Source organism: Branchiostoma floridae, chromosome 12, assembly GCF_000003815.2.
Source record: "Branchiostoma floridae strain S238N-H82 chromosome 12, Bfl_VNyyK, whole genome shotgun sequence".
NCBI classification, from domain to species: domain Eukaryota; kingdom Metazoa; phylum Chordata; class Leptocardii; order Amphioxiformes; family Branchiostomatidae; genus Branchiostoma; species Branchiostoma floridae.
The window spans coordinates 13,531,002-13,558,499 of record NC_049990.1 but is presented as its reverse complement, the minus strand read 5'-3'; the positions used below and the strand labels follow the sequence as shown (position 1 = coordinate 13,558,499).

Sequence of the window (27,498 nt, the reverse complement as noted above, 5' to 3'; positions counted from 1 at the left end):
AAAAATTGGACTCACCCAAATTTTCGACTGAACAGCATCAGTCTTTGTCAAGGAATGAACTGGTGCTGTTCAGTCGAAAATTTGGGTGAGTCCAATTTTTGTGTTGGAAATTACATTTTATTATTATTAGTTCAATAATGACTTCTACCAACACAGATGACCCACAAAGTAAGTTGGTGTGGTCTTGCAAAGAATTAAGAATTTGTACAGTGCCAAAAAAAAAATCAGGGGGGGGGTTGTTAGAGGCGTGATTAAGTCGGACTGAAAGTTCATATTCCCCGAGCGTTGTTACACATCAGGGTGGAAGGCAGGGTTTGCCGTGGCCTGTGTAGTTGTGCCGGCGGTAGGTGGCCTGGCGGCGGCTCCGTGCGTGGTGCTGGCGGTGATGTCGACCTTCCTTATCGACGCCTTGCCCAAACCTCGGTACAGGATGAAAACAGCGGCTCCGAGCACTGCAACACCACCCACGGCACTGCCAACAATAACCCACGTGGTGGTCGTGTCTTGCGACTGTCCCGCGGGCTTCGGCGATGAGTCGAATGTTGTCGACGTGGTTTCCTCTTTTCCCGGTGACGTCATCTTCGGAACCGAGCTTGAGACCGATGTCGGTTGGGATGTGGTGGTGAGAGGAGGGATGTAGGCTAGTGAAGCCGAGACCTTGTTAGATTCACCTGCACAGTTCCCATCCGAGTCACAGGCACGCACAGCAAAGACATACGTCACGTTTTCGCCTCGTTCTGGCATCCTGATGACGTAAGCCTCCACCTGGCCAGGGTGTCGGGGAGAGAGCGGGTCACCTTGTGCTAGCATGTCGGCTGTCACGTTGGACGCGTCTGGGAAGCTGGTGAGAAAGCTCCGACTGTACCGCAGATCGTACTTGGCAGCTGAAAGTACAGTCAAGAGGCATGGCTGTAATCAAAATTGCTTCAAATGTACACAATGCAGTGGAGTGCAGAAGCATGAAAGCTCATCCATCCCTTCTTGACTTCTGAACGCCCCCCGCAGTTCCAAGCAAAACTGCAAGAAGGTCCAAACTTATGTCACTTCTTCCCGACCACAAGAGCTACCCATCAACCGAAATTCTCGAAAATTGCATGTCCTGAACATGATGATAACAAAAACGGCGGACGTTCCACACTACTTTAAAAAGTGTGGCAATGAAAAAGCATTGCCATGGCGACGGTAATATTGTTTGACTTTTTTGTAACGTATTGTATTGTATGTTGATAGAGATGATTGAGGAATTGTATGCTTGGTAAGTCATGATGATGTTCCGGGCTGTATGTGCTAGTGTCGTAGTGTCGCGATACGTTGGCTTAATGTACTGTGTAGTATGATGTTGTTGATACACAAGTTAAGTATTATCATGAAGAAATATCAATACAATTAAACTAAAATTAATATGATTATGTCAAACATGCTACATGTTACATTGATATTTTGCAATAATCTGCGCCTGGCCAGATAAGTGTTTATGGCAGCGGTTCCAAGGAATCAAGGCATCTGGCCAATGCTGCAATGTTGATGTAGGTATATGAATAAGCCATTCTATAACATCTGCTCGAAGATCAAGAGCTAAACGACCTTCTGTGGCATACAGGGAGATAGAAAGTTACGGTAGGTTGGTACTTGCGGGTAAAAACTTCTCGGTTCAGTTGAAATACGGGTCAAAGTTATGTGCGTTTCGTGGATCTTTTTCCCTGGGAGCCAGACGGGATCGAGCCTGGTTATCACACCGTAGCCCGATCTCAATATCTATCGTGCAGGGGTCTGGCAGGATGACTGTAGAATGGCTCTCCAATGCCCTTGGTCAGAGGGAAGAGAACCTAGGATTGATAACCACCCCAGGTAGCCAGCTACAACACACCACAGTTGGTCAGCAGGCTATTGTAGTAGCGAATCAGGGACTAGATATGGCTCAAGGGTGTAATGAGCTATTTTTCAAAATAACAGCAGAACTTTAAGGCTGGAACTTTGTAAGGTCCACCTGCCCTTTCCCCCAAAAGGGTAGCGATAACTCCTTCGGGTTAAACTCCCCCGGAGCGCTAATGTGAGATCGGCGGGCTGACTGGCTTGGTTCCCCGAACTAAACTCGCTAGCTACCCGGTCCTGTCTGGCTCCCAGGGTATGGATCTTGAAACGTGCTAACTGTGATTAAAACGCAAACGGACACTCCTTCGTCGGGATTTTCCTATTTTGAAATACTCCCCGTGGAAGTAGGGCATGATCATGATACAGAAGCCACTCTTCATGCCGACTTAGTTTTGTTCCGTGCTACTCAGTGTACATGACGACCTGTTCGATGTGTGCCCTGGTGGTTTGTGATCTAGACGAGAGTCCTGTTTACGTCTGCCCTCTAAAGGATTTCTTATCCCGAACTTTATTCTTTATCCAAAAAAGGACTTCCGGGCCCTTGTCCCAAGAATTTTTCTAGCTTTTTTTTCCATACGTCCACGTTTTCGTGCAGCGACCTAGCGATGAACGTTTTGGGGGCCCAGAAGGATAGTGAGGTCGGGTTTACGTCAAACTGAAGGGTTTACTTCCTATGCCGGGACACGTGTTCGTCGGGCCCATGCCGGCCACGGGGTGCCACCTCCCCGCTTGCCGCTTGGTGACGTGGGTGGCCGGGCCCTTATCGGAAGCTGGGCGCTCCAGGGAGAACATGAGATGGGGCATCTTAGTTTAAGGTTATGTCAGGAGGAGGAAGAGACATGTCATCCTTTTGGGTAAGCGTGATTATCGTCGCGATGGTTCTGCTCTGTTCTGTGAGTGTGAGTGGTTCTGTTCTAGTGATCAGTGGCGGTTTGTTTACATCTCCGTGAAGGGGGGGGGGGCGATTATGTGGTACTTATTTCCTCGAGGCCCTCCCTCATGGATGCCTTTGGTTATCACTTATCAGTAACGCATATTTTATTCTGATCTAAACAAACACAGAAACGCTAAACCATGTGTATAACGGTGGGGCACTACATCCTCTAATCAAACCTCGTTGTGACTAGGACGTCCTCTCTTACTTGTCTAATATTTCTTCAAAACATTTACATCTTTCCAAATTATGCCTAACAACAGTTATGGGAAGACCAGTATAGGATTCCATAAGAAATGAACCGTTAAACGCTGTTATGTGACCTTTGACCTTATAAAATACAACACGGCTGATCTCATTGACCATATTTCACCTTGAATTAAGTTAAACAATTATAACCGTCCACAATGCCCCATCTGCAAGACCGAGCTGAAGTTAGCAGCCCGTTGACCAGCACCAGTTGTGGCACGTAGACACCACGCACTCGCAGTTGCACGTACGTCGGTTTGTACCCTTAGCTTTAAAATGGTTAGACCAGTCCTGCTATGTATCTCAAGAACATCTTGATGTTTGAGTCTACACGACATGAAAAGTGTATTCATGTTTACTGTACTATACCTTGGACATTTTGTATCAAACACCCTAAGGTGCAACACGGTATCTTTAAGCTATACTACGTAATGTTTGGACAATACAGTATGTTTTTTGTTGGGTTTCGCCTGCGTGCCTGCTTGATCAGGCGGTCCAGGGCGCGACTCATCTTTAAGGGATATACATGAATGTTGTGATCGAGGCACACCTCTCGTAGCTTTCTTAGCCCGGCTTGCACCGAATGGTTCTACAACTTACATAGAAATAAACGTTAAAAGGGGAAAATTTGTCATAACATGCCGGACTCAGTCCTGCATGGGGCTAATAAGTCGTGTATGTGTAGAGAGTCGTGAGCATGACAGGCCCATTTGTCACACCGACTCAAAGGGTGACTACCACATTCCAAACCAAAGATACTGTAAGTCGACAACGCATGATGAGTGTGTTCATGTTTACTGTGCACTTGGGGAATTTTGTATCAAACACCTTAAGGTGCAGCAAAGTAACAGTAAAGATCACGGCGCTGCAATCCATGAAGATCGAGCGGGTACAAAAATAACCTGGAATCCAGTCTACCGTGGATTGGCCAGGCTAACTTCGGGACAGGAGAGTCTTTCCACCGCCGGGGTCATATACAATGACAGCAGACGAAAAACCAAAATACTAGTAGTGCAATTTGGTGAAATTTCACCACATTCGCAAGCGTGCCTCTATTGTCTCTCACCGGACGTTTGTATCATGTATCTGTCTCGTGATATGTTCTGGTACTTCCCACTTGTGGCTATGCCTTGTTTGTTCATTCTCAACTTTCTGTGATGAATGTGAGCACTCATTTGTTAGACATGAAAATGACGTCTAAAATAATAGGTACAACCACACCTGGAGGCATAATAAGATCTTCACCTTACGGAGACTCATGATCAGCATAGAAAACTTAGTTTCTACGTGTTGTCGGGCGTGTACGGGGGTTGAAGTCTGTAATCATTACTGCTTTCGTTGGGTGTTTGGTCAACGCTGCGATATCAAAATTCCCCCGTTACCTATTTATACAATCAAGGATAAAACCTTGCAAATGTGGCCTTACAAGAGGGTGGTAGAATGCCTCGCGGGAGGTATTAAATTCATTCACACCATGTCGTATAACAGTTCTCTCGAAGGCGATTAATCTATATGCAAAACAAATGGCTTCTGCTGTTAGGCCGACAAAAGATCTCTCAACGTTATGACACCGGCCTTTTCCTTGATAGCGATATGTGATGTGTCGAGCGATTGCATACCAAAGGAAGTCTCACTGTAGCCGCCCCAGTATACTAGTAGTTTAAATCTTGGGAGGGGCCCGGAAAATGGGGGGGACCCCCACAAACCTCCAAGGGTGGGCGAAGCAGTACCAAATCCCACCCAGTCAGGTTACTCCCCGGGATCTAACCTGAATTTAAACATGGCCATCTTTCCGAAGCAAAAATACACTTTTTTTAGTCATTTAGAAACATGCAGTTTTCTGAGCTAGCGGACAGACAGGCTACATTCTTCTCCTATTGTCCATTCATGACCCTGGTGATGGCGCCTCACACCTTTTGCTCATGAGGGTTGTGTGAAATTCATGTCTGGTTTTACAACACTTTTTTGCACCACAATGCCATTGTTTTTTGGGTGTATGTCAGTTTGATCCCAGTTCCCAACCTGACCTCAAATGAAAGGAGTCGGCCCAAAATTAGCACCTTGCCGCGGCCTTTGTTTTGCGATGTTAAACCCTGCTGTGTCCTATTGTTCCGGCGTGCCGGCGGCAGTCCTTTATAAGCCATGTTTGACTCCCCATAAAAGCCGCATAATGAGCCAGTCATGACCTCATGGCAGCGGCAGGGACCGAGGCCGGCCCTATTAGAAGTCCAGCACCGGAAAAGTTAAGCACTGGAAATCCAGTGCTCGCATTGGGTTCAGCACTGGAATTCCAGTGCTGAGGGAGCATGAGCACTGGAACAAGGCCGTTCAGCACTGGAAAACCAGCGCTGACGTTTGTTCAGCACTGGAAAACCAGTGCTGAGGCCGATTCGACCCATTGATTCAGCACTGGAACACCAGTGCGGAGACCGTTACTTTTGTATACTTGCTTGTCAATTAGAGTGAACAATAAAAACAATGCCGATAGTCGGTTGGGTGTATGTAAATCAAGACCAATTTGCAACTTAATGTTAATGTTGTTTTTTTCAAAAGTGAGTCGAAGATGGTTCAAAAGGGACAAATTATGAGCCGACTCCTTCCCCTCTTTCAACCTCCTTGGTAGGACGTGGCATGTCTGGAAGGCCAATTTCTCGAGTATGTTCAGCCGTTTTCACAGTATGTTAGGACGAGTTCCGTACACAGCCCGACACGTCTGAGTTCCAGCTTGAGCTGGCGGACGTTTTGCTGCAGCCTATTGGCATCTCTGCCGAACTGTTCTGTAGTTTTGATACTGACCAGTTCCTGCCAGACAGACCGGCCAATGTCGCTGCCCCCTCCCCTATTTCATTCACCCAGCTGGTGCAACCGTTCTGACGAGCTGTCCTGTTCCCAGTTCGACCCCTTCCTGGTAGACCACATCATGCATTATCTTCTGCAATTTTAGTATGTTTCTCGTTTATGGAAGTATTGATTGTATGCCTCACGTTTGCCTCGTTTTTATCAATTTAACGCGCATGATTTTATGTAGCATCTCTACTTTTTAAAGTTTTTCTTTACTATTTTGGAACTTGTTCCCTAGCTTGATGTAACCAAGGAGGTTATATTTTTCATGTCTTTGATGTAGCGCTGTTTGTACATTTTCTTGTTACAAGAAACTTTTTATTATTGTCTTGTTCGTTTTCTGACTTTCTTTCATGACCGTTAGGATTTACTTTGTTTATGTTATGAATAAAGATGTTCAGTAACATAGGTTGATTTACTGTTTCCATTTTTGTTAATTCTTTAATTGCTTTTATTTGCATGAGAAAGGTGGGCGTCTCCAACTTAGTCAATTTATTCGTTGGTTGGTACATCCCTACGCCTAGGGAGACCAGTCAGTTGAATGGTGGACGTCTCCAACTTAGTCAATTTATTCGTTACTTAGTACACCCCTACCCCTAGGGACACCATACTATGTGGATTTAGAATACTGGATGTGAATTAGTTTTCTTCTGACATAACGGCAACTGGGAAATACAGACGGGATCCCGTTCTTGTATACGCGAACGTGTAACACGTCTGCAGGGACACCACCCAGGGAAGTTTAATACCGGATAGGACATGGGTTAAAATCCCTGCTAATTATCAACACTAATGGTGTCAAAAGGTTTTGAGCGTTCTGTTTAAATATCTTAAATGTAAAAGTACAAAAACTTTTCAAATCCCCGGGAAATAAGAGAATGTGCATGTTGTCACCCGCAGATTTTCATGCGCAACTTTTCACGCACACAAAACCCCATCTCTGTTAGCGCAAGGAGCTTTTATCAGTGATAAAAGCTCCTTGGTTAGCGTAAAAGTTTAGATGTGAAGTCTTGAATTTTCGTGAAACATGCATAAAAGTTCCGTTGTCGTGGTTTTCTAGGTGTTTGGTCGACATACTATCTATCTGACACAGTGACTAAATTTGTCACATCGCCGGATTCTGAGAATCACCACGATAATTTTTGCCATCTGTTCTACTCTTCGTTCCGTACACCTACAGTGCAGTCAAGGCCACTCTGACATTTCATACGTACCCCCTGGCCCTAGCCTGTGTTTACACAAGCTCTCTCGCCGGCTGGGCTTAATGACCCCCTCCCCATAGGGTGGCGGCAATTGTAGGGCCGGCCGCTAGGGGCTTGATTTTAGTCAGGCTACCCCTGGCCCCAGCCCTGGTCGTAACTCATTTTCTGTGACAGCTAATTGCAGCAGATTTGGCCAAACATCCTCCCCTGATCTCTGGCATCTTTGAACCACAACCAGATTTTTTGCCTCCATGGTTTCGGCTTTAAAAATCTCCAAACCGTGCTCATGCAGTGTCATGTCCCGTGCCTTTTCTTTGCCAAATTGTACCAACCCCCTTCCCCACCGACTCACGTTAAACATTCAAGTTGAGAACGGAGTGCCAGAGTGAATCGTGAACCTTAAATCGTTTCTGCCATGTTTGGGTCAAATCATGAGGTTTTGTTAGATCATTCTACCTATGCACAATGCATTTCTTTCCCGCTATAGTTGCAGCGTGTAACATGGATACCCTAGTTCTCTCTGTTAAAATGTCAATACATTCGTGTGTGGTTGTTACAAGACATGTTGGTATGTGTTTTAATAGAAGATAAATGTGGCGGAGTGGATACAAACGTGTTTTATTTTGTATCTAATCAGAGCAGTATATACCTCAGAGTAGCAATCCCCATTTAGACACATGTGGGAACAAGTAAATTGGGGGTCAGTAAAACCTGGACTGTTAACGGAAGTTTTTAATTTGAAATGACTCAGTATTTGATGCATGATAAACAAAAATCAACTAAACTATTCGATTAATCACTAGACAGTGGATAAGATGCCTATTTTGAGACGGATTATCAGGGCGAGTTGCGAGTTATTTATCGTTTATACATAGCAAGTTCATTTCGCCGATGCCTTAGAAAATATGGATCGCGACACCATATTCCCATATGTACTGATACATCCCGGATCAATGACAAGCTGAAAGGGAACAGTGTCGCTTATTATTGTTAAAAGATTAGATAATATCAGTACGGGCGAAAATCATACGGCCGACTGTTGAAGCACACCACAAGAAAGACGGTCCAAGAATTCATTATTTAAATACGCTTCGTCAATTAACAGGAAACATTGTAGCCGTTAAAACTTAGCACTAGTTTTTAAGGTAGGCATAAAAGGGTTTAAATGTTTTGATTCGCTATTGTTGTTTTTAGCGTTTTAGGTTGCAATGTAGCAATCGTAAAGTACCCCCTTTTTGATAGGTACATCTCAATCTCCCGTTTTGATAGTTGGTTGCGTCTGAATCGCCCCCGTTTGGATAGTTACGACAGAAACAATGTTTTGAAAGGAATGAATTTGAACGACAAGCTGTGTTGATGTAAACTCCTGTAAAAGCAGGAATTCCTTGTATTAAAAGCAGACCGCATGATTTATTGTCACCGGACCACCATGGAAATGACAAGTCTGTGTCATCTGTGCTATGTGGTGCTGGCTTTTCGTCACACCCGCAACAAGCGTTGTGCTAATCAGAAACGGTCTGTTGAACTGCCTTTTGTTTAGAGCCAGGCCTTCCAGGCGGTCCGGACTGCCGGACACTGGCACATATGCGGGACACATTTTATTCCTCAAGCGGTCATTCTTTCTTAGCACGGCGTGGTGGGAAGAACGAACATTGCTATTGTAACAGTGGGTTCTAGCGCTGCCAAACTGACCACGCCAACAGCTCTTGAGCTTTTGTTGTTGTGGTTAGCACGTGTGATTTGTGATCCGGCTGCCCGGGTTCGGCGCGGGTTCGAATCCCGGGAGTCGGGATGTTGTTTATTTCTGTTCTGACTCGCCCCTCTAGTTGTTCACTGGTTCCCATGCCGATCCTGTGAGTAACAGGCTAGCGGATGTGCCATACAGGGATGTCGGTAAGCGTTTGGAAGTTTTTGTGTGTTTTGCAAACCTCTTCATATTACTCCTTTCTTTCTTGGTCATTAGAGAAGCAATTGGAAATAAAATGTATCTCGTCTTCCACCGGTTTTGCAATACAATGATTACAGGTTCTTTCGCCCACGGGTAGCTAGTTTGCATATTGCCGATCTGACCTCGATATTATCTAGTGATGTTAAATAAGTTTCCATTGAGTATCCCTTCTTTAGTTTCATAAAGAATCTTAACTTACCATTATCTATAGACAGTCTATGAGAAAATGTCTGTATGTACAATTGCTTATTAACACAATTTAATCGGACTCAGGTATAGCTTTGAGTGTTTGTTCTTCTAAAGTGGTTAACATTGTCATCAAGTGACATACGTCTGTGTATTTAAGTGTGATTCTTCCCTTGTATTTAAAGAGTGAGATAGAGCCAGCTTAACAAATGGTAGCTTACGAGGTAATAACTCATGTACGCCATACATTGTGGATTACGATTCGTGTGTGATTGATGCAACACATGTTGGTGTGTATCTGCATACAAGATGATGGGGCAAAGTCCTTTATTTTGTATCTAATTAGAGTAGTATAAACCTCGGAGATGCAATGTCTAGTCACATTTTGGAAAAAGAAAATAAGAGGTCAATATAACCAGGACTGTTCCGGAGATACTGAATTTAACATCGCCCAGTATATGATGCATGATCAAAAATATCAACTAAACTACCCGATAAGCGCACCTCAGAGAAGACGGTACAAGATATATCTATTGTTTTACGCTTCGCCAATAAACAGGAAACATTGTAGCCGTTAAAACTTAGTACTAATTTTTAAGGTAGGCATGAAAAAGTTCCGGGTTATAATGTTCTGATTCGCTGCTATTGCTTTTAGCGTTGTTAGGTTGCAATATACCCATCGTAAAATAGATCCTATTTGGTTACATTTCAATCCCCGTTTTGAAAGCTGTGACTATATCGTCCCCGCTTGGATAGTTAAAACAAACAAAACGGGCGGTCCCTGGCCGTCGTCTGGACATCGTCTTGGGATTGGTCACCGTGCTGACGTCAGTCTGTAAACATTGACAAATAGGAACTGCACAAGTACATTTTCCAACCAATGGCAGCCCTCAGAATAGCGTCAGTTTGCTTCCCACTAAAGATCGATCACTGACTATCTAGTCAGGCGGAGATGGCTCGGCGGACAAGGTCGGCCGAGTTAGACGCGGCGCTTCAACTGGACAGTGAAGATGCACAAGCGACTCAATTTCGGTGAGAGTACCTTGCTAATGATAGCATGTATTATGTGTATAATAGATACGTCACAAGTTGTTAAGAGTGACTAGAGCTAAATAAACCGAGAGCGTTACGATGTGAATCGTACCAGGTGGATTTTGGGACTGTGTGCTTGGGTTGAGTAACACTGCCAACCTTAATCTCGTGGGCCCAAATCTTACCCCAAACCGCCCGAGACCTTGGTCTTCAAAAAGTCCGCCAACATCACGTTTCGGCAAGATAAAATATGAGTCCCATATTAACGGCATTATAGTTTTGGCATTTTTACAGCGTATTGTTGCGTAGGAATTAGTCTTCATCTGTGACCTTGTTTCGCCAGAGTTTTTTGATTTTGTTTAGAGAATATCTTTCAACGTGGAAACTTCTTGGCAGTTTGTTACTCATACCACATGTTGTTTACAGCACAACCAGGCACAACCCTTTTGTTTTTGATCGGCCGAAGATATCAGCGCTCCATGAGGCCCTTCTGTGGAATTCCATTCGCCACCTTGCCGCCGCCGAACAACAAACGCTTCTGTTTCTCGTGGTCATATTCATCTGTTTCCCGTGGTCTTAAAGTAAAAGATACGATTTGTTACCGGGGTCCCCGTTCTCAATCATCTTTTTCTCTGCGTTTCACTCACCCTTTATCGTCTGTGGACTAGTACAGTCAAGCACGTATCCACAGTTCTATAGTAATACTGCTGAGCACGAGTCGTCAATTAACCGACGATTGCCGGAACTGCCATACTCCCATCCGTCCTCCGATCGCCCGCCGTCTTATCACTCTGACTGTAGCCAAAACGGTACCGGTAATCTGATCACCCATTGTCCTCCAAGCAGTTTAATAGCGGTGAGCGTACATGTGACTTATTTCATTCTGTCTTATTACAGGCTGGTGATGATATAGCCGTTGTATACAGGATGCTTTTCCAATCACCTTTACCACCCTTCCACACGTAGAAGTTGGATATCTCTTGCAAATGCAGCCGTTTTACTTGTATGATGGACGAAATATTCTGTATACTGGTTTACGCAACCCGACGTAACAGTGTACTGCATTTTAGACCCGATAGCCGTCGCTTGTGGCTTTTAAGCCGACATGTATATTGATATTGTGATGTGCCTTCGATCATGCGAAGCCAAGCCGAGAAAGAATATTTTGTGTCATTATTTCTTATTCACGGTGGTACATTTTATTTCTGAAACTTCTTTAATGATTCAAAACTCGGGCTACACCAAAAGGTAAATGATAATGCACTTTTGTGCCCTTTGGTTATAAGAGAAATAGACCTCATCGGTCAAAGTAACAGCACGTTAGCATCACGAGTATTGTTGTCTGGCTGCACAAGCGTTATCGCCGGTGCAATGAGACGAGTGGGAAAAGTCTTCGCCATGCATTCGGTTCGTCGTAAGTTCGATCCCCGGCCAATATAGTATGACGTGTTAAATGGTCGTGCTAATTTCTCAGCTTAGCACTCAGCATTCGGGAAAGAGTATGTAATTTGAACACACACCACAGCCAGTGTCCTGGCCCCCTACTGTAGTAATTGCATTTGTTTGGCCCAGGGTTACTCCAAGAACATGGGCGCCGCCCTATGCACCATGGAGCGGGAAGGACTTTGACTTGACATGACAATATAAGCGCTGTAATTCAATATGTATGACTTTTGCTATAAATTATATCTGAATTACTTTGATGCCTTACATCACTACCGACGGCCTGTAACTAACAGAAAACAACACTTTACCGATCCAGACATACAAAAGTTGCTAAGTTAGTATCACTATTGCAAAAATACTTCATATCAATCCTTTCTCACAATCTGTCCCCACAGGTGAACGCCGGCATGACAACCCCCAGGTTACAGGAAGAATCGACTGACAAGTACACCCCTTTGTCGCGATGGTTTGGTAACCAAATGAACATCACAGCAATAAGAAAAAAAGGGATTCAAGCGTCACACAACCATACAAAATGAAATAACAGAAAGATATGAAATAAAAACCTTCAAACGAAACAAAACAATCCTCATACATACACGACATCATTACGCCGAATGGTCAAGCAAAAAATATAACTGACCCACAATTCTACCCTAACGATACATAATATCGGGTATTTTGTTAAAAAATGTAATGTGCTGTATACTTGATGGTGAAACGAGTATTAAAACATGAAATCCTGGTTTATAACATCGGTCACGTCATCTTATTATACGCCATACCCAAAGCAGACTAAAGTCACACACAAAAACAAATTCCCTAGGGAATACCCGTAGAAAATACCCGTAGAAAAAAAATACCCGTAGAAAAATTCCTCGCATGCCTGCGGAATTCCTAGAATTCCTGTCAAACGGTCGCACACTATAAACATTAGGCTCGCCCCTGAGGCGTCGCCAAAAAGTCACTAGGGGCTTAATATTTAATCATGTTGAAGTCTCATCAAGACCAACCGACTTGCCATATATGAAGAAAATCCACATCTTTCTTCTCGTGTTTTAAAGACAGATTAACTCACAGACGGATACAGAGACAGGGACGTACAGACAGACACACGAGCGCTGGCGAAAACATGCTTAATGAGGAAAGTTTATCTGCTACATCCATGATAGGACTCTCAATCAAGTCATATATGTAACTAAGAAAGAGAGGAATGTCAATACATATCAATTATGCAAATTAACATCTCACTTGTACTATTAATGAGAAAAGACTATAATTTCATAACGCTAAATGGTTGGTGCTGTATACTTGCAGCATTACAAACTAATTAATGGTGATCATTATTATATGTAAATCATGCAAATGATAAGTTATTTGGTTTTATTGCCAGAAGGTCCGATTTTGATCAACAAATGATGTACTAAAACATGATGAAAGTGTGGATGGTCTTCAAGGGAGATGTGTATCATTATTATTACAACAGTGAATATTTACAGGTACATATCATATTATATCATATCATATCACATCTCACCTGGACCATTCACATTGAAGTCATCGCCCACAGCGGTCCAACTCAGAGTCACGGTCGAGTTTTCAAACGACACTGACGTCACCCTGAGGTCGGTTATACGGGAGGGAGGGGTGATGTCAGACAGGCCCCCTCCTGGGATCACCCGGGGGTAGCCCTTCAGCGCAAACACGCCACCTTGCGTGATACGCTGGAACTGGTCGGTCTTCTGTCGCTCCACGGTCACGTTCAGATTGGCAGCTGGATTGTGGAACAAAGATGTGACGTCATAAACTCTTGATACGAGATGCTTTAAGGTATAGAAATAGTATTCATCCGCGACCTCCGGGGTCTTTGCCGCGGGTACATAAAATAGTACGGATAAAATTCTTGAGGACTGTGAGAGCCATTCAAGTTTAATTTTCGATACGTCACCGGGTGCAGGAATATATCGCCTTTGGAACTGTATGATTGGATTGTGGCGTTTTTCTTGTTTGTATCGCCTTTTGAAGCAGCTGCATTCCGGTATGCTCTATACAGTATTGAATCAGACAAGAAATTCACACAAATATTTAGTATGTCACAGAAGTATTAGATGTATGTTCTAAAAGTAGTGGTGAGATGACTGCCCGATCTACGTAAATACTAGAGATAGTACTTAAACTCAGAACCTTTTAAGTCTAGACATGAACCTATGGTATCTCTCGGCTTGGCTTCGCGAAAGAAGATCATCTAGGGATATGTGTGCTATGGTATATATGTGCTAGAAATACATTTTTTGTAACATGTGAGGTTGCATGTCGGCATAATCGAAGCACTGCAGTTCGCAGTATCAACCTCAAGATGTAATGATAAGCGAATAACACGATTCTTTGTACTCAAACAATTGCTTTATCCCACCGACGGTTCGTTGACCGCCTGTTCCCTTCCTCAAAACAATTCTGACGGCTTCACATTATACTACAGCATAGGTGTCGCTGTTTACAGATGCGGTCCCAAACGTATTTATATATACACATAGTCAGAATTGCCGGGAGGAAGGTGCCAGACAATCACTGAAACGTCGGTTAGATAAAACACTTGTGGACAAAGAATCCTGTTATTCGGTGACCTACCAAGCTGATGAAACTATTCATGAATGTGTAACCTCACCTGGGTCTATCGGCAGAGCCCCTCCTGCAGTCCCACCGAGCTGCCCGGAGACGGCCACGATCTCCGCCTGCCCGTTGCCGTCGTCCACCCGCACGGACACACTGTAGCGCCCGTCCGCTGAGAAGGCCAGGAAATAACCCGAGTACACCCCATCGTGCTTCGTCACATCGGCACCTGCCGTGGATATCAGATTAGCAAGATTCCCATGTTTAACCTTGATATTACAAAGGAAATTTCAGTGCCCATTGTTACAATTGACAAAGAACAAGAACCATGCGGACTGGTCCACTCTAAGGGGCAGTCATACAAAGTTTTAACGGGGCCATTTGAGGGTAGGATCGTACAAAAATGACTGTAAAATCCAGTTGTGTATTGACGGAAAAAGTTGTCAACTGTCGAGCTGTCTCTCTAGTCTTTCTGAAAACCCTACAAAGCAATCGTATGACAAATGATATTATGTCTTATACATACTTTCACGTATCGTCTATTGACCTACCAGTCCCGTCATCAAGCAGGGTTATCTGATGGGTATCCCCGGTCGGTCTGACCACCACAGCCTCCACCCTGGCCCCCAGCACCGGCACGTACCCCCTGCTCACGGAGGCGTACACGGCCAGGTACGTCGGCTCCGTGTCGGTGTAGTTGACGTCAGACGAGCCGACCTGTGCCGATACAGTGATGGGCGGCGTATCCATGGAGACGGCTCTGGAGGTCACCTCGACGGTGATCTTCTGTGCCTCAGGACCATCGTTGGTGACGTTGTAATGCCACTTACCGGCCTATAGTGACGGACATTGGCGTTTTCAAGCTCTTCACAGGCTAGACTTCAAAGAACACACACCTGATACAATAAATGTGTTGGAATTTCGCAAACATTAAGAGGAGTTATTTTTACAGCCTGATATGCGCGCTAACTCTCGATATACATGTACTAAAATGGCGACCACTGAACTTGGATGTGCAAACAGAGTTGATGATGATGATGATGATGATCAATGAATGAATAATGGCGATGACGACAATGGTGATGATGATGATGATAATAGTAGCAAAAGAAGCACAAGGCATATGGCACAAGGGTGAAAGGCACTATTGGATGTGGTCAATGAGGGGGGGGGGGGCTGAAAAAAGCCTAAGAAGTACAATTACTAGACTGCCTTGCAAACGTGACCCTAGTTAGTTTTTTCATGATCCAAACAGTACTATAAATGTGCCAAATAAAATCATTCCGTCAACAAGTAACAAGCAAATACGCCTGCTGTGATGCTTAAAGCGGAGTTTGTGAGTGATGATCTGGCTAACGTAAGACTTTGTCACAAACCTTCGCTACGCCAGGGACTCTAATCTGGACGGTCTTCATGCTGGAGATCACGTGATACTGTTGCATTCCTTGGCTGATGACGTTTCCATCCGGATCCTTAATCGCCACTTCCGGTGCTGTTCCGTCCTGCCAGAGGAAGTTGAACGTGGTGTTGGCCCCCACACTGCTGTCCATGTACAGCAGGTTAGAGTGGGTCTCTCCTGGGCTCAGAGCATACGCCTCACTTATCAGCTGTTCATGAACGACAGCAAAACGCCATTTCAAATACATCATAGTTCATACTGTAAGTATTGTTGAATGGACATAGACGTTTGTAAGTCAATAGGAAATGTAAATGACACCAGATCATATTTACAAAAGTAAAATAGGAAGCTTCACGGGAGTTTTAACATATGGTTTTGATATTTGGTTCTCGTCCACATGGTGTAAATTGTATTCCTTCCCCCACATTTTCACATTTTCATAATCCTTGCTATAGATTCCGTAAACGTACGACAATGTCGTAAACATTTGGGTTCAAAATCGACAAACTGTCATCTACTTCATAAATAATTCTTGCTCAAAACTTTTAGGACGCGCAAGTCGGGACTGAGCATCACACGTATGGAGATAAGACATAGACATGATGCACTTCACTGCCATGATTTCTCTACAATCTAACCTGGATAGGCGAGTTGTCCTCTTCAGATGCCCTGGCAGCGACTGTTGCAGTGAAGGCGTCGTTCAAGGCTGTAGAGTTGTCTCCTTCTGGGTAAAAGAACGCCATGCCGCCTGTCCTAGCCGCGAGAGACTCGAGATTGGCGTCAGCCGCGTCACTGTAAGCTATGGTGTCGACGATGACACCTTTGTCCAGAACGGTCGGCATGGCCTCTGTGATGTTAGGGTGTTGGTTCTCTTCGCCGTCACTGATGACCAGGAGTATTCCACCTGCAGCGTTACGTCCATTGGCCTCGAGAACCTGAGAAAATAGCGCATTTCTGCCATCAATTGTGAGAGAAAGCACCAAGGAGAAAAATACCGATGAAGTGATAAAGGGTGTTTCTTGCACCCACGTGACAATGACGTAAACATTGACGGCGATATTGGACGATTTAACTTGGCAGTTGCAATATAGATTCGAATTTGTGTATGTTTGTTTGTTTGTTTTTATTCATGGTATAACACACTAAGTTTGTACTAAACAGTATACATTATCTCACATCGGGAATGATCCTTATTCTTTTTGATAAGTGTGATTTGTTGTTATTATTACGAGTCGAGGTTTGACTCTCTTCAAACACGGGACCTCCATCGCCCTATAAGAGGGATGTCTCTAACCGCAGTTTTTGTACTTATTTTCAGTATGAAATACGTCAACAAGGTATGTCAGAAAATTCGAACCCGGGACCTCTCGATCACCCCATCACTAAACCACGCCGACGCCATAGCTTCACCAACCAGGGTGGCGGCCTCACGGGGGTCGGGTGGCGGTTGGCGTGGTGAGGGTGAAACCATTGATTACTTTTTGGAACTTGCTAGTGAGCTCTAGGAACTGTCAAAATTTGCCTCTCAAAACACAGGAAATGGCATTGCAGAGGGTAACAATTTCAAAATTTCCCGGGGGAGTATGACCCCAGAACTCCTAGAACTGGGGCCTTCGGCGATCCAGTTTCATACCCCCCCCCCCCCCCCCCCACAACAAAATTTGCTGCCGCCGCCTCTGAATCATCCTATCACCTGAGATTCTTAAGTTAAATGTTCAGTTGTGAAGCGCACAGTGGTTGCTTACTGCGGATAGATTTGAGGCTAGTAGTGGTTTGGTTCCCACCTGTATGCCCTCCAGTAGTCCACAGCCGATACACGTCCATCCCAGGGTGCTGTTGGGCACGGCTGCCGCCAGCTGGTCACGTGCCGAGTCATCTGACACCTGAATCAGAGCATGCGCCGTGGTCGCCCTGGTGGAGAAGTCCACGATACCGAGCCAGCTGCCGTCAGCTACAGTGTTTCTGATGAAATGTTGCGCCACCTGGTTCAGCTTCTGGATTCGTTCACCCTGATGGTGCAGATTTTTGTTGAAATACCCAATGATTTATTCGCTCATTCGATAAGTGAGAGTGTGGGTGAGTGAGTGAGTGAGTGAGTGAGTGAGTGAGTGAGTGGGTGAGTGAGTGAGTGAGTGAGTGAGTGAGTGAGTGAGTGAGTGAGTGAGTGAGTGAGTGAGTGAGTGAGTGAGTGAGTGAGTGAGTGAGTGAGTGAGTGAGTGAGTGAGTGAGTGAGTGAGTGAGAGTAGACGACGGACTGAAGTACCGGGTCCTTAAACCAGAACTCTGATATTGTTTGAGTACAGGACCTATTACGTTGTCTCGCGGAAAGTTGGACACGAAGGCATCCTTCCCAGTTTAGAGTGGAACTGTACGTTTTCTGATATATAACCTCTCTGACTCCTCGTTCAAACCACCAGGGTTCACGGTCTACAATATCCGTGGATTCGAGATCGGATGAGAGTCCCTGACAGTGCTGGAGATGTGTTTTTAACTGCCTGAGTAACGGTTACATTGTGTAGAATATTTTGTACTGACCCTCATGCTCCCAGATGAATCTAGCACCAGGACCATCCGTTTGTCCACCTCCTGTATGAGTGTGAAGTCCGGCTGGGTGGACACTACCTGTCTCGGTGGGTTGGCACCATGGCTGAAGTCTGGATGGTCAGCCATGACGTCCCAAGCGCTCCGGCCACCACACTGGACGTTGTGCTTGTTAGGCGCCTCGTGGTTGTGAAGGGACGTGTGGTCACCGGACGGGTCACTATGGCAAAACGAAGCCACCTGGGAAAAAAGAAAATGAGAGGTCCTGTTATGCTCTCTGTAGGGATATTCTTCCACAGTTTTGATTCATAGCTTTTCAACTTGGGCAATGTTTATTCGATTACTTTTAATGGCATCCGCGTTCGACCGTTCCAAAGAAAAGTTTTCGACCATACTTTAAAACGTACAAATCAGCTGCAAAATGAGAAAATGTATGCCATCAGGTGCAAAAGAAAATATTATTTAACCAATGCCTTGTAATACCAAAGTCAGTTCCAAAGAAAAAAATTTAGAAGATATTGTTCGGTGTGCCATACTCAATGTCAATTGTTCAACTTTCCTAACCACCTAGATTTCATAATGACCTTTTTTTTAGCAAAACGTATTGTTCTTGGCATGCTCGCGAGTACGTCAGAAACACTATCACACACTCACACTGACACACTGACAAACGAACTGAATGACACCCCAGAGCAAAACACCACTCTCTTCAGGGTTAAGTTGAAAAGACGATGATCTGTGTACCATCTTACCAGCCCTGGCTAGCTGTAACTCTTTCAACTGACGTTAAAGTGCCCATGACACCAAATTCAACATTTCCTGATCATATTCAGCCAGAAAGACGTAATTTGATAAACAAATGACATTTGAAGATCAAATCTCTCATATAATACCTCCTGTCTCTGATTCACGTCGCCAGGTAATTTAGTAAATATCCGCCCATGAAGTCAGGGTTAACATGCCGGTTTGGAACTTGTCACCGCAATTCGCAAAAAAAAAAAAAACGCTCTTTTACGAAGAAGGAAAGCAAATATTATGAAAACTTGCAATTGCATTTACTTAACGATGATTATTTTTGCGCTGTTAGCTGCTCATAAGAACGAGGTTCCGAACGGCGGGCTGCCATGTTTACTGTGACGTCACGGGCGGAAATCAACTAGATAAAGTAACGGCAGGAATCAATAACTAAAAGTATGAATTTTAATATCCGACGTTTATAAGCATTCAGAAGATTGTGTAAAAACGCCTTTAAGCTTTGTTCATTGTATAATAGTTGACGCTTGCTTGCAATCAGTTGTATTTTAGTGCCAGCCTGTGACATTGGTAATCTAAATACACTTTAAAGAATGTCCAGGTAATACATGAACAACGGAGTTGTCATTCTACCTTCTCGAGGAACTGCATGAACATGTACGATCCCGTGGCGGGGTTGTTGGAGTTGAGGTGTGGGGCGAAGCGGCAGGCAGGCTCCGGTAAGCCGGTGTTAGGGTCTATCTGACACGGCCGGCCCGTCAGCATGTTGATGTGTGTCCCGGTCAGGTGTGCCGAGCAGCGGGTCGCCTGCACGCCGTCCGACACGGACGAGTAGAAGTACGGGAAGGACTCTCCCGTGGGGCTGTCCATGCCGTACTCATCAAACAGGCCCCAGCGGAGATGGCCCCACTCATGCACCATAGTCTTACCTGGAGAAACATAGATACATTTACATAATCTATTCATGCCGTACTCATCAAACAGGCCCCAGCGGAGATGGCCCCACTCATGCACCATAGTCTTACCTGGAGAAACATAGACACATTTACATAATCTATTCATGCCGTACTCATCAAACAGGCCCCAGCGGAGATGGCCCCACTCATGCACCATAGTCTTACCTGGACAAACATAGACACATTTAACGTTACATTATCTATACCAAAATGTGCACACCTTACAAATGTCTCACTTATTCACTCACTCACTCAGCTCCGCTTGCTCACAAGAATGTCACAAGAATGAAAATACCATCATTTCGCATTTACATGAAATATGGCACGTTCGCATTAATTATTCAAAGTAGGTCCATATTTGCATGATTTCAAGACTGTAAACACTCCATATGACATAGAAGCACATATGTTGCACGTGTGGCAAATAGCTCTTGATGCAAGGATGAAGTGATGAATTGATGAAGTTTTGTGCCCCCTGCACATGTGTTTCTGTCAAAATATTTTAAGGAGGATAACTAAAGAAAGGAACGACAAATTTTAATGGTACTTATGCAGGTAGCCTAATTTGCACTTGCACATCAAAGCCTAACTCACCGTAGGGTCCCCAAACTGCCTCCCCGTACTGCTTGTTGATGACGTAATCTGGCGTGAGGTGGATGTAGTCTCCGCCCTCCCCACAACCAGACTTCTGTTTAACGTACGGACTGTCTCCATACAGGGGGTTCAACTGGTCAACCCTGGAATAGGCATTCATGGAAACATTTGCTTCAGCGTGAATAGGTCAAAATCGCTGTCATTTATATATGACTTGGAGTGTTTATCTAAGATTTACGTAGTTTTATACACAGCCAACAACCAGGAGGAATCTACCTATCGACGTTTCCGTGGACTGATAATGGCTGGTTATACTGCTCACTGCAGCTAGGTGTCGCTGCTGCATTGCACTGCAGCTAGGAGTCGCTGCTGCATTGCAAAAAATGAGGTCCCAAACTCTCAAGATCTCATAATAAATACACTCCCATCATTGCCACCTAGCTGCTGTGTTAATTAGGTACCAGGCAGTCCAACAAAACGTCGGCTGACACAATTACAAATCCTTCTAGTTGTACCTGAAGAAAATTCTATAATACACTAGTAAAACTGTTCAACATATGTTTGAACTTCGCGCAATTGAAGATACGAGACATCTTTTTAAAGGCGGAAACCAAATGCTGTAAATGCATTATAGTTGACGTGTGTATTTGATTTTACGGTAGTGAGAAAATGTTTATGGTGGTTGAGTTCGCGATAGTGCTATAGTGCTATATAGTCAAATATTGTATAGTAACAGAAACCCTTGTGCCTTTACAGCCAGTCTGCCCACTGCCGACTCGGTTAGTGTGCCACATACGGACAGAACAGGCGCTTTGGGCAGTATTGTCATGATCAACTGCCACTGATAGTATCTAATAGCTGTATGCTGTATACTCTTCATTTGTAGCACCTCTAAATGAACGTGTTTTCAATATTCAAAATTTGTTAGTATTTATGTACCTTCGTTGCAACAGGTGCCCTCAACATATCATAATACTGGAGAATGTAAGGCACGTACACCATGTAGGGCTTGCACTAGATAGGCGGGGAGAAGACAGAACAATAAAATCGTATTTTTTTTAGTTCGCGGTACCTAACGCCGTCACTACAAAAACATCTCGAACACAAAACATCTTGAACAGTAATGCATTTATACAGTTTCCTTTGCTCTTGAGGCCTTAGCACAACTACCTGATGTTTGCCCGTTGGAACAGCTCAGTCCTGGCTGTCCGGTACTCCGGCTGGGGTGTCCACGACTTGGGAATCAGGATCGTGATGTTCTTGAGGTACGCGCGCCTTTCCGTGGCATCGTACATGGCCTGGGACGTCTCTGTCAGGATCTCCTGTTAAATACACAGCTTTCAGTGAGGTTGGACAAGTCTATGTTCAAATATGATATGGACGTATTTGTCAAGAAAATAATTTTCAGCAAAGTGGCATAGTTTTGTGATGTTTACGCATACTTGAGTTAGGTGTAAGCATTGGCCGCCACACTAACTGGCTACACTGGTAAGTTGCATGTCGAATTTTAAGATGTATATATGTACCACGTCAGTGATAAACATTATATACAAATCTATATATGTCTTACCCTAAACCAACCAACCACCCACCCAAACAACCGACAAGCAAACAAAGCAAGCAGCCAGCCAACCAGCCAGCCAGCCAACCAGCCAACCAACAAACCAACCAACCAACCAACCAAACAGCAAACCAAACAACCAAACAGCAAACCAACCACCAAGCAAGCAACCAACCAAACAAACAGCAAACCAACCAACTACCAACCAACCAGCTAATTCGTGTTCAGGACATGCTTCGGTCATGAGTTTAGTGGTAGATAGCTCTTGATCTCGCCAGAGAGTGTTGCATGTATGGATCTGGGCCTCCTACCATCTGCAAGGGGAATTTTATTTGCATGGTACTTTCCATAAGAATAGCTAAAGAAGAGGTTGACAGCTTCTTATAAATAAACTGAGTTCGGCAACCTCATACCTCCATGAAATATTGAGAGCTTTTGTAAATTTTAAGCGAATGACTTTATTACATGGTATTTACATGCATAACATGGTGATGTTCATCATTGACTAACATACACATGTCACAAGTATGAAATTCCCATTATCAATCATTAAGCGGTTTTACCATTTTCGCATATATTATGCAAATCAGTTCCTCTCAGTATCTGCTTATGTTACATCTATCAAAATTTAGATGTGTTATATTTATTGAAGTCCATATTGAAAACAATAGAATTATGCAATTTACACAATAATTATGCAAATGAAGTCCTCATTTGCAAAACATGCATATCATTATGAACATCTTTGCCTAAGCTACCCGTATGCCTAAACTTTCTGCAGTTATCCTCTTTGGAATGTTTTGACAAAAATGTCCCTGCAGTTCCAAAAAGAAATGCTGAAACTTGTCCCACTTTGACACGACGCTGAATGCTATCTACCACTAAAATGTCAAGACCATATCATGTCCGGGACAAGAGATACATTGATAAAACTGCTATGATAGATTATTCTCATTAATTATGCAAGTGTATTCATATTTTCTATAATTAGTATTTTATTTTGTACAACATTATCTAAAGTACCTACGTACCAAAAATCATGAAAATCCGTTGTTCCCTTCTTGAGTTATCGTCTTCAGACGTTTTTAACAAAAATACCACTGCTATCCCAAACCTGGTCGCTAGGGGGCCCAAACTTATGTCACTTCTTCCTGAGAACAAGAGGTATCTAACACCCTAAATTCGTGACCATAGGTTGTGCAGAACACGAGATAGCAATACAGGAAGTTGCACTGCAGTACCAAGGGAAACCGCTAGGAGGCCCAAAACCTCATCATTTCCAGCTTTCATCACACCCTACCAACACACCAAGTATGAAACCAATACACCCAGCTGTTCTTGAGTTATCTTGATGACAGACACACAGACACACAAACGCCAGTGAAAATATAACCTCCATGACATTTTATGGAGGTAATAAAGGTTCAAATAAACAGATGGTCCTGATTTTGGATTTAGAAATAGCAGTGTGATGATGGACATGATTAAATGGTAATTATGCAAATCAAGATCTAATTTGTATGATGAATGAGACAATTCTATGCAGTTGTTCAATGAAAATCCTATTCAAACATATATCATAATAGAGCATAGAAAAAGAGGAATGAAGATTATACATATTCATGCAGAAAATACTAAAGTTCAATACATGAGGTGGTAAATACTTTTTGAAAGTTATCGTGTCAGTGTATGTGTCATCTAGTGCCTGTTTCCCTACAATAGTGTCATAAACGGGGGCAATTACGTTTTATTACAAAGACGTTGCGTGACGAATAAATCATATGATATAGATCATAATCATGCTGAAAGGGAAATTTACTTTGTGTTAAGTACCTAAGGCCATGTTGATTCGATTATATAGATTATATCCACTGGGAATCCCCAAACCAGTGCGATCGTGCAAATAAAAACAGGTTGCCTTTTTTGTTTTTGAACAAACATGGACAATGTGACACTGCGCTCAGGTTAGTGACTTATTGTAAAAGTGCCACATAGTGACATACACAGTATAGAAAGAGGGTAAAGGTATTGTTTTCTTTTCCCTTCCCGACCGAAGTCAAGTGAAGTCAGTGAAGTTAGGAAAGCCGTGCAAAATGCTTTTCCCAAGGGCACAACGTCGAGGGCACGGCGGGTACCGAACTCGGGACTTACAGATTCCCAGCCGAACGCTCTACCAGTTAGGCCACGCCCGACGCCAAAAGTTGCCTTTATCATGACATCTAAGTGATGAAGAAGGTAACTAAACAGGTAGAGTAGGGCTGGGTATCGGTACAGTGTACAGAACCGTTTTTTCCCATTGGACCGGTCCTGAAAAACCGGACCTGAAAAAATTGGGTGGACCGGATGTTGAACCGATTAGAAATTTAAGTGATTATGTTATCAGGCATTCACACGTTTTGGCCCTTGTAGGTGGAAGAAAATAACAAGATTGAAGATGAGTAGAGTTAACAGTAATTTCTACCATGTTTTACAGCCAATCGTACAGGTGCAGTTAGCGCTGTAGGATTTTAAAACGCCAGTGTAAGTCTAATACTTCACCAAACAGATTTCTTTGTCGTGAAATGGACCATTGGTATGAGTCATGGACCTGATCCTCTGGACCTGAACCGGACCTGGACCTGAATTTTCTGTACCGGTGCCCACCCCTAATGTAGAGTATGATGTACAGGATATTAGAATCTCAATCGTTTTGTGCCAATTTCAGGTACGCTTACTGTACTGAGCGTATGCCTGACGTGAGATTTCGTCAATGGATGAAGCCAAAATGAGAAGGTTATTGAAAATCAAATTCAAAGTGTGGCCACTAAATTTCAGACCAAATGTTCAATACGTTTTAAAAAACGCATCATAAAGAGATTGCCATTGACAAAGGATGTTCACTTTTGATACTTGGCGCAACATATACAATATATCATGTTATATACATATGAAAGTTCCATTTTAAATCCATTTTAGACAATGTGTATTTTTGAAAATTATTATTATAGAGTTTCCGGCGATAAATAGCGCCAATTTTGCAAGTGCCTAGGGCAAACCGGCGCGATTAGGCCCAGTGCATGGGCATAACCGTTTAGGCTGAGGAAAGGGGCCCCTGTCGTTTACGGGATGTTTGTTAGTGCCTTTGGGTTGTCGGAGTTAAATTTGACCCGGAACCCCAAACAAAATACACGTCGGGAACTACCTGTGAGGAACAATGATGGGCGCCCCTGGGTTTCCGGCCCGCCCGTGCAAATTTGTCTCTTCGAAGCCCGGTCAGGTCTACATCTCCTGCGAGAACCGGTGCGGTAGGGACCACAGCCTTACCCCCGCAGCATAGAATGTTACATAGTTATGTTTCTGAAGTTGCTTCCCCTACATAAACCATACTTGTAGCCTTGCCACGGTTCAATAGGGATCACAGCCTTACTCCGCAGCATATATAGAACGTTACATAGTTATGTTTCTGAAGTTGCCTCCCCTACATAAAGCATACCTGTAGACTGGCCACGGTACAACAGGGACCAGAGCCTTACCCCGCAGCATGTAACGTTACGTAGTTGTGTTTCTGAAGTTGCCTGCCTTACATAAACCATACCTGTAGCCTGATCACGGTACAATAGATCACAATAGGGACCACAGCATTACCCCGCAGCATCTAACGTTAGATAGTTGTGTTTCTGAAGTTGCCTGCTCTACATAAACCATACCTGTAGCCTGGCCACGGTACAATAGGGACCACAGCCTTACCCTGCAGCATAGAACGTTACGTATAGTTTAGTTTCTGAAGTTGCCTGCCCTAAGAGAAGCATACCTGTAGCCTGGCCACGATCCGCGGGTCCTCCGGCACTGCGGGGCTGATGGCCACCAGCACTCCCCTGTACTCGTTATTCTCCAACACGATCTCAAACGGTCGGTTCAAGGCGCTGTCCACTCCGGCCAGGACAAGACTGACCACTAACACAGACAAGGGCGCCATGTTGTGGCCAGGGTTAACTCTGGGGTGTAGTAACAGCCACAACGTTCTTAGAGAGATGATAATTCACAACTTTCTCTCACCCGCTAGCTTACTTCACTTTTATAGTCTCGCACACCCTACCGGGCCACTAAAGATGGACTCTCACTGCACCAGGGGCACCGGTGTGGCACCGCGGGGTTCGTAGATGACTCAACGAATTTCAGAGATAAAGAACGAATTCCCCCCCCCCCCCCATTTTGTTGTCTTTTAAGTCATACTTTTACGTATTACGCAATATCTAAATTATTAAAATACGGGAAAATAACACAACAGTGCCGCAGTGAACGAACCCCGCAGTACCGCACCGGTGCCCAAAGTGCAGTGAGAGTCCACCTTAAGGGTGTAGGCAAATAACCTACGGAAGAGTGCCGGACGTGGTTCACGGTAAGCTGCGATTGGGAGTTGCTTAAATGTTTAGTGATGTGGATTGTATTAAGGATTTCGTGTTCGTTAGAATCTGACAAAAGTTTGAAATGAATCGTTCAGGCGAAATATCATATGTATATGTTCAAACACATGCTTACTTGCTTAAGTCGAGTCCAAACAAGTCGCATGAAACTAGAGTACTGATTTTGAGACTTGGTTTGTATAAACATTACGCCCCTTTATTGCACGTTAATGACTCTTAGTTCAATTTATGGTGGGAAATAAAAATACCAAAGTTTAATGTCAGGTGTCAAAAGTAGAATAACTAAGCCATAAATGGTGGTGATTTCGGACTTGGTTAAATACGTCTACTTTAAACTTTGTTATCGTGTAGCAACAGTACCCTTACAGCATACTATTAGGTGATTACAACTTGATTAACTACACCTCTCAGCACTAACCTATGTCATAAAAATGCAAAGTACTCTACGAGGGGTGATCAATAAGTTCTGAACCTCTCCTAGAATGTGTGACGCACAGCTCAAACTTCGGGACATAATTACACAGTATCAACTTTCTTTATTAATATCCACCAGATCTAAAAATCATTGCAGTCATTGCTTTCCACTCGTCATCTTAAAACACTGGGCGAGAATTTTCGAGAAAAACGCCGAGTAAACTGTGTCCAGATCTGTGAGGGTCGAATTCCTCATGCCATAAAATCTACGAAGACATATTTATTTGATGAATATTCTCTTTAACTAGAAAAAATACTGTATCTGACTTTCAGCAGAGCAAGTTGACCCGCACACCTCAGGTCACTGCTAAAGTGTTACTGAGTGTAAAGTAACGACCATATTGATGTGAATTTCGGTGGAGATCCGTGAGAAAAGGCACACATATACTTTACAATTATACCAGAACTCGTCCGTCACCCCTGGAAGTTCGCACGTTTGTGCCTTTTTTTTCAACATGTACTACAGCATAGAAATGATTGGAAAATCATTGCATCTT

The 27,498-nt window shown here is 43.9% G+C and overlaps 1 protein-coding gene across 1 annotated transcript; it reads right to left on the bottom strand.

The window, feature by feature from the left end:
* Positions 1-156: 156 nt before the first annotated feature.
* Positions 157-26,147, bottom strand: LOC118428114 (calcium-activated chloride channel regulator 1-like). The gene is made up of 12 exons (XM_035838088.1): positions 25,915-26,147; positions 21,734-21,885; positions 20,564-20,706; positions 19,647-19,942; positions 18,255-18,500; positions 17,504-17,728; positions 16,358-16,654; positions 15,697-15,927; positions 14,872-15,154; positions 14,376-14,549; positions 13,248-13,484; positions 157-884 (listed from the first exon to the last, which is right to left on the bottom strand). Exons 1-12 carry the CDS (start codon positions 26,077-26,079, stop codon positions 289-291), a joined length of 3,045 nt encoding a protein of 1,014 aa, XP_035693981.1. The 5' UTR covers positions 26,080-26,147; the 3' UTR covers positions 157-288.
* Between the last annotated feature and the right edge of the window lie 1,351 nt (positions 26,148-27,498).

Excerpts from the sequence above, each read along its gene's own strand:
- LOC118428114 (XM_035838088.1), bottom strand. The coding sequence starts at position 26,079 with ATGGCGCCCTTGTCTGTGTTAGTGGTCAGTCTTGTCCTGGCCGGAGTG. Across the intron at positions 19,943-20,563 it reads GGCAGTTTGGGGACCCTACG|GTAAGACTATGGTGCATGAG; the intron begins GTGAGTTAGGCT and ends ATGTTTCTCCAG. Across the intron at positions 15,928-16,357 it reads AGGACAACTCGCCTATCCAG|CTGATAAGTGAGGCGTATGC; the intron begins GTTAGATTGTAG and ends GTTCATGAACAG.